General features: G+C 30.1%; 2 protein-coding genes across 5 annotated transcripts in view; one reads left to right on the top strand and one right to left on the bottom strand.

Annotated features, from left to right (window-relative positions):
* Window positions 1-127: 127 nt before the first annotated feature.
* On the bottom strand, window positions 128-2,445 carry LOC115449198 (beta-1,3-galactosyltransferase 6). 2 transcript variants are annotated; one of them, XM_037444568.1, is made up of 4 exons: window positions 2,081-2,443; window positions 1,446-1,813; window positions 914-1,104; window positions 128-655 (listed from the first exon to the last, which is right to left on the bottom strand). In XM_037444568.1, the coding sequence occupies exons 2-4, from the start codon at window positions 1,698-1,700 to the stop codon at window positions 382-384; spliced, it is 720 nt and encodes a 239-aa protein (XP_037300465.1). In that variant the 5' UTR covers window positions 1,701-1,813; window positions 2,081-2,443; the 3' UTR covers window positions 128-381. The 2 variants fall into 2 exon arrangements, with proteins under 2 accessions (XP_037300465.1, XP_030032789.2); XM_030176929.2 differs by having other exon boundaries at window positions 1,446-2,445.
* A 1,597-nt stretch (window positions 2,446-4,042) lies between these two features.
* The window catches only part of LOC115450434 (multidrug resistance-associated protein 4), a 36,229-nt gene continuing 28,185 nt past the window's right edge, over window positions 4,043-12,086 (top strand). The window contains exons 1-4 of one of the 3 annotated variants that reach the window (XM_037444912.1): window positions 4,043-4,066; window positions 7,534-7,621; window positions 8,413-8,498; window positions 9,031-9,187. In XM_037444912.1, coding sequence (XP_037300809.1) covers window positions 7,545-7,621; window positions 8,413-8,498; window positions 9,031-9,187 — 320 coding nt within the window. In that variant the 5' untranslated portion in view covers window positions 4,043-4,066; window positions 7,534-7,544. Of the gene's footprint in view, window positions 4,067-5,026; window positions 5,046-6,669; window positions 7,263-7,533; window positions 7,622-8,412; window positions 8,499-9,030; window positions 9,188-12,086 lie in introns of those variants that run through there. The other 2 variants (XM_037444913.1, XM_037444911.1) reach the window with 2 other exon arrangements.

Below are 12,086 nucleotides of genomic sequence, written 5' to 3'. Positions count from 1 at the left end.
GGTTGAAAAATATCCTAGAAACACATAAGAGAACATCATATTTTACAGTTGATTTCAATGAATATTGAAAATTAACTGCAGATCAATATCCAAAGGTTACCATAGGCTTGTGTAGTAAAATCCACCATGAATGATCTAAATATCAATATATTTGTTAGTTATTCAATCCTTTTGGTTCCTTCGTTGTTCGAAACATTAATCACCTATTTTTGAACAAAGAAAAGGGCAGTGTACAATCGTAATTATATTCCACATTCTGCTTAACCTAATAAAAAACACTGTTACTTGATTTCTTCAAATTCGTAAATCCATTTAATGTTTAACACCATAATCATATAGTGCAACATCTGAACAAAAAATGTGCCTATAAAACATTTTGCCTTATTTACAGCATGAACTGGGCAAAACATTCCAGTTATAATAGTAGAATCTCCTTACGGTATTTTCAGTCTTACAAAGTTGTTCACCATGTGTTTCAACTAAAGTCTTATACATCAGAAACATGTCACTTGGAGTCTGTTTGTGACGCACCAGCATGTCCTTGGTACAGCCTCTTGATTTCCATTCTGTATCAAACCTCACATCGTGAACTCTGTTGATTCCATCTAATGCAGCTGTCCACACACCCATAGATACATCCTCAGAGTTATAACACCTAAAAATATATTCAAATATTATAATAAGGAACCTGTTAGTTTATTAATAGATAATTATTTAAACCATGCCAATCACTACCAGAATAAGGATTCCTTGACATGGACATGCTTACAAATGGCTTTTATGATTGTTTTATTCCAGTTTCTTTTCAAGACAATTTAAATCTTTTGTGAAAAGTTGGAATTAGATTGCACATAGCGGAATTTTTTAAATATTCTTTAGTTATAATTATTTTAATAACATCACTAATATGTACCTCAAAAATTCAGCATTGTTTCCAATATATTGTACAATACTGCTTGATATCACATAACCGCCACCAAGCGCATATGGTAAATAATTGTCACACAAGAACCAGTCCTTTTCTTCCCATTTGCCTTTCAAGTATACTCGAGCTTTACCATTGAAGTATCCCCAATAGAGCCCTTGGTATTTATTCAATGGTCTCTAAAAACAATAAACAATAACATAAAGAGAAAAATAAATATAGTCTTATAGCAATCAAACAACCGAATATATTATAATGTTGGTACCTATTGATAAGAATAGCAAAGATGTAAAATTGAAATCATAAACTGCCATTCGGGGACCAGCAACAGTAAACACTTAGATGCCTTGCTCATATTCAAGTGATTGATGGATCCATCTATATAATAAAAAATGGACTGGATAGTAGTAAGTATTAGAAAATATGTTATAATAAACCAACTCTATAAACTAGTAACATAACATTCCACCAACATATTCTGAAACATTGTTTCAAAAGAAATAATATCTATGTTATTTACCTTATGAGTAACATATTTATTTATTTCTACAGAACTCATCTCAGGTGCAAAAGCTTCCAATTCTCGTATAATGAGATCAACTCGCACAAAAGAATCATCATCACACTTGATGACATACTTTAAACCCTTTACCTTTTGGCTGAACCATTTCATGGTGAGCAGTATCTTTTTGGTTAAATTCTGATAACTGTCCTTAAGGTTTTCAAGTAACAATAAGTCGGTACTTCTTTTATTTTCATCAATTAACTTTTGCATTTCATTATCGGTTAAACCTTCTGTCCCAATGCAAAAATAAAATTTTATTTGTTCATGCTGTGTTTGATATGTTGCTTGTGAATGATTCCATTTATAAAGTACCTCACCATTTTCTAAAAAAATATTTGTGGCAAATTTACCCCAAGTAGCCCTGATAGCATCGCGTTTTTTTTCATTAACAGGAGCGCTAGTTATAAGTACTGCATATTCCACATTAGGTATTGATAGTAAAGACGCTTTACTGGTTTTAGAAAGAGCATCAGCACAGTCCATGCGCAAGAAACTTAGTGTAATACCACATCCGATATAAAAGAAAAATACACTGAATAGGATCATAATTTTATACTTTCTTAAATAAATCAAAAACATTTTGTCCAGACCTACGATCTTTGATATATTTGCATGTTTGACACAATATCATTTAGGTGCATTGTATGAATTACATGATAATCCTTTTATTGCATACGCGTAAATTAGAAAGATATCTGAAACATTACAAGTTTTCAATTCTGCAACCACAAAAACATAAATATTATAGGAATAGGCTCAGAGGAATAGGTCAACGCAGGGGATGGGCACCATAGAGTAAGTAACATTTTAGGTAATATACGACGTAAGAAAAGGCGGCACTTAGTACATTAATTTTGAGCTCACGCATTCATACATGAGTTCAGTTTAAGAAAGATTTTGTACCAATTTTACGTATAAAAAATTACGCAAAGCTGTCAATGTACTATAAATCTGCTTCTTTCTAGGGACGTTCCTTATTCGATTGATAATAAAATGTCGATAATTTTATATCGATAATAATTATTGCTGACCATAAATGTTACCTATGTAAATTGTAAGTAATATAAATTATGATTTAATTTGAAACACTAAACGTCCACAATTTTAAAAAAACGCCCTTTATTTAATAACAAATTATTATTACAAAATGTGCAATAGTAAAATTTATACATAAGTGAATTTCTAATGTATAAATTATATACATGTTTAAGTTTCTTACTCAAAAATTCATTACAGTCCAATTTTCTGATATTTATTTTTAATTTTATGTAGAAATTGAACAGAATAATATCTTACAGATATGATCTTTTTCCGTCCAATCAACAATTACTATGATTACAATCATTGCAAAGGCAAATTCAAAGTTTACGCAAGAGCCTTTTTAATCAGTTATTTCCCTACTGAAGCACACAATATAAATAAATTACACAAATGTAAACACAATTGCAGTCAATATCTCGGAATAATAAGTCACCATTTTACAAACACAAAAAAAACCTTAAAGAAAAGTATACACGAAACGGGGGAGCAGGCTCAACTCAACGTATTCGGCAGAAAACTCAAGTTATTGTCGAACAAAATCGCAATTATAAAGAATTAGCAAATAAAGTCTAACAATAACAAATTAGCGTCAATAATGGCGGCCAATTATCAGCTATCAGGATAGCAAACGAACTTTCTAGATTTTTAGGTCTAATATGTTGGTACAATATGTAACCTAAAGTTTTGTCACCTAAAACTCTATATAACGGAAATGAACCCCTAACGGAAAAGTTTACCACTAAAAAATACGAAATTGCGCGCTGTAACTTTTAAAACGTTTTTGGTATAAATTCGTTTGACAGCTTCTGTTTATCGAAGAGAGTTCGCTTACGAAGCTTGTTATATATGTATGCAAATTATTGTATAAATTCCTCAGAACAATAAATTCAATGGTTTTGTACTAAATATTGCCACGTAAAAATAAAAAAAATATTCGGTGACTTGACTATCAAAGTTACCCTTGTAAATCATAGTTACCCCGATTGATGGTAATCATTCTTGGAAAGCCCTGACCCTTAACGTAATGACCTTAGCTTTTCAGTAAAGAAAAAAGTAACAAGTGACAGTTGTAAGCTGTCACAATCAAGGATCTTATACCTCAGCCAATGACTAAATATAAAGAGGACAGGCCTCAAAAATTAGCTATATGAATAAGTTATATTTATGTCAGGGAAATCGACGTAGAATTGTCAATATATATGTCTATCTCTTTTACTCAAAGCTTATTTGGAACGCAACAAAAATGACAAAAATAATTGCTTTCTTCGCATATGGGACTATTTCGTTTACTTCAACACACTGGGACCGCCTTGCGGCAGAAACGCCATTTGTTGCAGGCGAGTCAGCAAGTACATGTAGTGTCAGACGATGTAAACAAATCTTCATAAATATTGAATTTAAAGTAATATAATCATATTCTCAATTGTTCAGTGTGTTTATTAGTGTATTTGTTAAGTTTCGAAAATGACACAGTGTTGTGTGAAAGGATGCAAATCGAATTCACGCAAGAAAGACCCCGAAATATCTTTTCATAGGTTAGTAACTGTTTTTTACCGAAAATTAGCAAATATCTTTGTATATTTACTTTTTGGATTTGTTTTTATCAATTAAAATGGTATGTGGATCTGGTTTGTTAAGCTTTGGACCCTTTTAGGCGTGATTTATACACATTAAAATCATTATGTTTGTTTACACACGAGCTTAGGGATGGATGGGTGGATTTGTTTAGAAATTATTGATATCGATATTTTAACAGACGCCCGTTTATCAGTTACGGTTTTTGTCTTTGAAAGAATGTTAGAGCACACATCAATATTGTATTATCCAGAACGACAAACTAAGTGAAATTAGAATATTTTTTTAAGTTAACCAAAAAAATTAAAAAACCAAGGCAAAATGAATTGAGAATATTGAGCGACGTGATTGGAATCCTACACCAAATACATATTTCTTTACATTTTGAGAAGATATGCATAAACCACACGTTTAATTAACGCGAGTAAAGATAACTGTTTTCCAACAATATTCCCGATAAGTAAAATAGTAATGATTATTATACTTCACCTAATAGTAATATTACTTTAATATATTGCTATGAATAAAATTTGAATTGTTACATAAAAGAATAGATAAACATAAAAGAAACAACATAAAGATGAAATGTAAGATATATTTTTACAATTGGCGGTCTTATGTTTCGAGCAACCTTTGCATGCACGGAAAGATACATAATCATATTGTTGTTATTGCAAATAATTATTATAATTGATTATCTTAACCACCATCTTTACGCTCATTGATTTTAGTTTGCTGAAACATGGTTATGTTTCTCGATCAAAGAGCATAATAATAAAATAAAATAAAATAAAACCAACCAAATAATTGCTGACTACGCTATCTTATTCCATTTATCATGTATTAAGTAAATATGTTAATCTGTAACTTAAATTTTTAGCAAGGAATAGTGCAACATACAAATATAGATCAAACACAACTGGATGTTTGTCACAACAGGTACTGCTTTCTTTAACAATTGTTACTTATAAATTAGTTTCAGTTTGTTTGTTTATATTATGGTTTGTTATATTTATATTATGGTAGAACCTAACCCTTTTCGTATTTGATCTTTTTGGGCTTGTTTGTCTCTCTTTTTAATTCTTCGATGTCGATACAAAATTTTCGGTACTAGCATATCACTATTGTAAGGGGCGGAGTCGGCGCCATTTTATGCATTAAATGTGCCGCATGTCACGTGACCATATTACCCATCCTCTATACTCTTTAATCATTGACCTTAAAACGTAGTGATTATATTCTCTTTGTTATACCTCAGAACAAGAACAAGCATTGCTTGTCATTGTTCTGAGTCTTATACCTTCTTGGTCACAATCAATTCATTCATTGATATAAGACTTTCGCAATAGTCTTTCCACCATACTATCTAGTATGGTCGAAAGGCTAAGTATAGCCTGTCCTCTAAGGAAGAATTAAAAAAAAATCGTTTTTGATTATGCTGTCTTTCAATTAGTGTTAACTGCTTGTTCTTGTTCTGAGGTGTTAACCATCACTCAGCAACCATCATCATCATAGGTTTTGGTAAAAACTAATGGTTTTCGCAATACTATCGATACCATAGATACTATTGAATGCATTTCTATCAATAGTATCGATTTTATCGCTGTTATCAATAGTATTGCACATGCAGGTATCAATTCTGCCGATAGTATCGACAGTATTGACATGTAACAATAATATCGATAGATTATCGATACTATTGATTTCACCTTGACTCCACATGCCACAATAACAAGTTCATCTGAATTCTAAATCAGTTTATTGTTAATTACAGAGTTTGGTTTTTAGTATTTTTAATAGCCTAACTCTTCTTATAACCTTTTCTACATGGATACACAGACTAGCAATGACTTTCCTTTTAATTGTTTCGAGTTTTGTTAATTTCATGTCTTCTGACACTCTTTATGGCTGAAGAAGTGTTATCCCTTTTTTCTTAAAACCCCTAGCTGCTAATACACTAGAATTAGATGACAACACATTCATCAATCCACTTCATAAAAATGAGTTCCCTTTAATGATAATTATTTTATAACTAAATCTTTAAAAATAATATTGTTGAAGTACTTTGACTCAGTTCAGATAAAAATAGTGTGGGTTTTCTAAATACCAAATTATTTCATTATTAGAAAAAAGGGAAAATTCTGCAGGAAAACTCGCATATGTAAAGTCACCAACTCAGACAAGTTTTCTTCTCGATTTGTTTTTGATTTGCAGCCTTTGTATGTGTTAAAAATATTTTGAATTCTACGGCCGAATTTTTACCAATGGACTATTACTAGTTTAATAACATTAATATTTTATTATTGTAAATAAAATGGTCCCGAATTATATGAATACCTCCAAACTCTTATTTTTATCTATGTAATAAAATGTTATAATGATGTTCAAACCTGACTATTTCACTTCTTTATTCCATATTAAATAATTCAATAATTTAGTTCATTTACACGAATGCAAATGCGCAATAATATTGAACGATTATAATATTGTGAAGCACCGGGGTGAGGGCATTACATTTTTATCAATTTATGTTGAATACATAATTATTTACAATTAACTTATATATGTATATCGATATTGATATATCGACATTTGCTTTATAACCATTTATAACTATTTAAAATCCTGCACTTTTACAACACTACATCTGTCAAATTGTGTCAAATTACTCCGGCGAAAAACATAATCTGAGTGAGGAGTCTTCAGTCGTCACTTTGAGTCGTCAACTCTATGCGCCTAACCTTGGGTAGTTGCCGTCGTTTTCGTTTCATGTTTCACCGTTTTAATAACTTGTAGTGTTCGCCGTTCGTACAGTTTCGGTTATAGTTCGTCAGGCTCGGCAGTAAAAATTATGTGTTGAACGTGATTAAATACATACCTTGTACTTTGTAGTTTTCGGCACATGCATATGGTATTTATACGTGAATTTAATATTATATAATTTTTATTCAGTAAATATTGAGAAGGTAGCAATCAGTCGTTCTATAACAATCATTTTTGTAGAATTGTGAAATTATAGCGGGTAGATAAAAAAATCGGGATTAAATGTGAATAAAATTTATATAGCACGGAAAACGACATAGAAAGGCATGCTATTGTTAATCATATAAGGTTACAATATCACACCGTCCCTGAAAAGACTGCTACGTATAGTCTGTGAGTATTTTTAGATTTACGTATTTTTTTTTATTTCTACATAGGTTTCTAAGATCCTATATAGCTGCATTAGTTTTTGAGTTTTTTGCCTGGAAAAAAATGTCGTTTGTGTATACAGTTAATTAAAATAAAAAAAATATATATCATTGGCTTATCATTTTTAAGCTACTGAATATTTAGAAAAAAAAAGATTAGTGAAGAGTATATTTATTTCTATGAAAATGAACTATTAGTATATGTGGAAAAAAATTTAATGCTATAAATTTTTCAGGTACTTAAATTATGGAATCGTTTAAAAAGAAAGGACGCCCTCCACATCCTAGGGCAAGGGCAAATCCATTATCAGCCCTAACATTCACGTAAGTAAAATATAATAATACAGTAATATATAGTACATATTTTTCATATCTGCTACCTACCTTGTTCAAAAGTTTGTTTGAAATTTCTACATATAGGAACGCATTTAGTATTTTTTTTAAAGGAATATAAGTCATATCACTAATAAAAGAGAAAGGTGCAAGACTATATTTAAAAAAAAAAGAAGTATTATGTGTGCATATACATTAAATAATTCACTTAGATGAAAATAAATAGTAATTATTTTTCTTTTACTATAAACATTTTGGTATACTTTCTATATTATTTGTATAACAATGATAAAAAGCAGCTTAGTGACTATAGAATTGCCATGGATCCCACACATTAGGCCATAAATCAAAAAGTATGATTTTAATGAACATTATTGCCTTGGTAAATATTTAAAAATAAAAAATTTCCACTACCTATCTATATTTAAAAAATATCTAATTGAAACTATAGCTGGAAAATGTTTTAAATATTAAAATAAGTAATGTTTATTAAAAAAGATACTCTATAACATAATTATTTATGATTTACATCTTATGCTGAGATTCATCCATATCCATATGAAATATGTATTATAAATGATGTGGTTGTAAATCAGTATAAGGTTTGGCAGAAACAATTAGGGTTTGTTTATGAAGTAATTTAGTGAATTTATGAAAATATTGTAGCACAAATATTTTCTTTAAAATATTCCAGAAACAATTAAAACAGTATTTTTTTTTATTGATTTATGTTGTAATTTTTTAAGCAAATAATTTTTTAATAAAATTAATCTTTTTATTAGATGGACCTTGCCTATGTTTTGGGGTGGGTTAAAGAGAGAAATGGAAGAAAATGATTTGTATGAACCATTGGCTGAACATTCTTCAGGTAAGAATCCATAAAAAAGTTTATAAAACCACACTAATATAATTCATTTCTACCCACCTGGTTCTAACAGTCCGGAAAGAGATACAGGGTGTTTTGTAGATTTTCTTTTATATTTTTATTGGGTAAAACTCCTGCCATATTAACTTAACTTGGTGTTGAATATTTTTTTGTTTCTCTTATCATTATCTTACACAGGGTAATTGTATATTTGAAACTTGTACAGTATAAATATTAAAATCTGAAGACAAGCTCTTACTGAAAGAGTTAATGTATTCACAAAAGTTTACAAATTTTCCATCTTGTATTATTATACAATTTATAAAACTGCCTGACAATACAAGGCTTAAAACAAATGGTCTAGTAACATGAAAATTTCTTACACAAATGACTTTATGCAACATAAATAAGCATTTACCAAGAATTTTTGGGAATTTATTTCCTAAAGACGCTAAATCATAATGATCAGATAGTAATTGGTAAACTCTACTATTGTTACTATGGAATAGTAATATTTTATTCGTTCGCTTAACAGGCCCGTTGGGCGATAAATTCGCTCGCCTCTGGGAGGAGGAAGTTGCGCGCGCCGGCAGCAAGCGGAAGCCAAGCCTGCTGCGCGTTATACTACGCGCGTACGCCGCACGCTGCATGCTCTACGGATTTGTACTGCTTGTCATGGAATGTGGAATTAGGTATTGATTTATTTAAATTTTTTCAGCATTAAAAAAATATCGTACATTTTATTTTATGAATGAATGAAATGCATTCGAATAAAATATTCTAGGCTATTTCTTATCTTTGAAAGATATGTTTTTTAATAAGTAAAGGTCTTCGACGCGGGCGGGCAGCGAGCAACTTACGGTCCATATATATTAGCCTATACTAAATTCAAAAGAGGTAAAAACTAAATATGAACAAGCTGTTAGCTACCTGCTCCTAAATTATACTCTGAGTTATATGCGTTTACGGCTACTTTCAAAGGCACTCTTTGACAAAATAAAAGAATTTCAAATCTTTTGTTGGCTGCCTCGTCTCTTATCTATAACGTATTTTTCAAAATAGAAACTGTACATCCGATTCTATTGCCATTTTATCAAATTGCACATCCAATATGAATATGGCCTTGCCTTTAAAAGTCATTTCAACGGATAACGGGTTTGCGAATTTTAGGTTCTAATGAGTTTGCGCTTAATGATTTAGTCAGACGTAGTTAGATAAGGCCCTTTGATCTAACTTTAAACGATGTGAATTCATTATAGTATTCTGGGTAATATAATGGCTTTTCGTAATCTGAGGGATTAATGAAGAATATATTAATAATTTAAACAGATGAAGAAATTAAATAAGTTTATTGGTCATTCAGTTGCTGAAAATTACAGTTTAGGGCCTACTTTACGCAGCCTTGCCTTTACGAGATAGTTTGATCGATTTTGTAAACGTTACTATGGAAATGGCATTTGATAAAACCGTTTAAACCATGCCTAGCTGGTCTATGGTTAAATCTTTTCAACCCCATGTAAACACGTTTTATATGTATACATGTCTTTGTGTTAGTACAAAATGTATATATTGCTCTGGATGATAGATACGGTGCATTCCACAAGTGCCAGATGAGAGTATAAAAAATCAAATTAAATTAAGTAATAATTTGCATAATAAACAAACGATCACTAAATAAAATATTAAATGGCCAAATGCAACTATCGCACATAAAACGGAATGGCTATCTAGGAAACAAGTTGGTTGCCACATTTGCTAATCAAAAACCAGACCTAAGTATTGAATTAGGTAGTCTCAATTTCAAAATAAGATAAAGAATTAATGGTATTATTAATTGCAAACTAATAATCTTGACTTTTCATTGAGCATTTTTGTGTAGAGTTTTTTGTCATGATTTCTTATTTGGTTGTTAATTATACCAATACGATTAACACATTATTAAGATAAGTGTTTGCTTAAATTATTTTTTTATTGATTTAAATTCACTAGTAGGTAGAACAACATAACGTATTCCTGTACATATACTTTTTCATTGAAAAGAAAAATTAGAAAATTACCTGATTATTAGCACACAGAAACGATTAAATGAAAAATTCCAAAAAATAAATATCGAAAATTTCGTAATTTTTATATGATAGATCACCTTTTATTCAAACTTTTTGTCATGTTATTTTTGGTCCACACCCTAAATATGCTTTACAAAGTAGAAAAAAAGTAAAAAGCGTAAATATTGGTAAAATAAAAAATCTCAATACTTAATTAATATTGTAGTGATCATAATTATTTACGTTTTAGATAATTATAATATTCTTAAAATCATGTCATTATACTGTGGTATTTAATTACATATACTTATTATATACATATATTAGATTCTAAACGCCAACGAGATTTGATATGTGTGAATACATTATAGTACTTTAACTATATATTTATGATTTCGATTGTTTTGATTTGGATAACTGCAAAAAATATCTAAGTAACATGGACAGTTTTGTTTATAAAAACTACCGGGTAAGTGTAGGACGTAGGTATGTGATGGCGTAATTTTTAAGAAAATTAATTTATTTGAGCTCTAACTATAAAAGATTACACAAGTGGCTGATTCAACTATACAATCATATTTGTTTTTAAAATACGTGCCGATAGTGAAATGTACCAATACCTATAAAACGCAGTTGTTTTGAGATAATTAGCAGCCAAAACAATGTCGCAAGTTGATTGAATCGCATGCTTCAGGTTATTGACTTATTTATTCAATGTCAGGGAGACAAGCCTGCTGCACGCTAGCGTAACTAGCAATATCTTTATTACACGTTGCGTATTGTCTTCATTATGTTCTGTTACGAATTAAAAATGTGTTTCGCACTTTCTGTATTTGTAGCAAAATTTGTATTTTATGAGGTTTTTATGTTCAAGTATGTCTACAACTATCAAAATAGTATTGGTTGACTATGACCTATATAAACAATGGTTTTATTTTCTATATGGAGAACCTTATACGAGGAGAAAATCTCAAGCAGACTCAGCCTTGCAGGCTAGTCCGCCGTCTGAAATTGGAAATAAAAAATTAGGCAGCCAAAACCCTATAATATTATTTACTTTATATCCAGTTAACACGCAAACGTCTCCCTACTTTTAAATATTGTTCCGATGTTATAGACCATCGGTAAGTATTTACTCCTTTGATAGTGTTGATAATAATAATTTATGACACAAATATCATTTGAATAAATTATGCTTCTGTAATTTGATTTCCAGTGGTTTATTCTAGCTATTACTTCGAAATATTTATTAATAAAACCTGTTGCTAAGAATCTGCTATTCCGAAATTATTAGCCCATCTCTTCCCACAATAATGGTAATTATATTCGTAAACTTTATCTTAATGTTGTTTTGGTTGTAAGTAATACATCCTAAATGACAGCTTTAGTATAGCGACATAATAATAATAGTTTTGAGAAATTATACATTGAGAATACTAAAACATGAAGCTTAGATGTATTAGGATATTCAACCAATGGAACCTTGGGCATAAGTATTCAATGTCCTTAACATAAAGTATATTATGCATATTTTTGACATGTAAGT

This window comes from Manduca sexta, chromosome 28 (genome assembly GCF_014839805.1).
Source record: "Manduca sexta isolate Smith_Timp_Sample1 chromosome 28, JHU_Msex_v1.0, whole genome shotgun sequence".
NCBI lineage: Eukaryota > Metazoa > Arthropoda > Insecta > Lepidoptera > Sphingidae > Manduca > Manduca sexta.
The sequence above is the reverse complement of the archived record's forward strand: the minus strand, read 5'-3'. Positions and strand labels throughout refer to the sequence as shown.

Coding starts and splice junctions, on each gene's coding strand:
- LOC115449198 (XM_030176929.2), bottom strand. CDS start 2,069: ATGTTTTTGATTTATTTAAGAAAGTATAAAATTATGATCCTATTCAGT. Junction 1,105..1,445: donor ATAAATATGTTACTCATAAG/GTAAATAACATA, acceptor TATTGTTTTTAG/AGACCATTGAATAAATACCA. Junction 656..913: donor AACAATGCTGAATTTTTGAG/GTACATATTAGT, acceptor ATATATTTTTAG/GTGTTATAACTCTGAGGATG.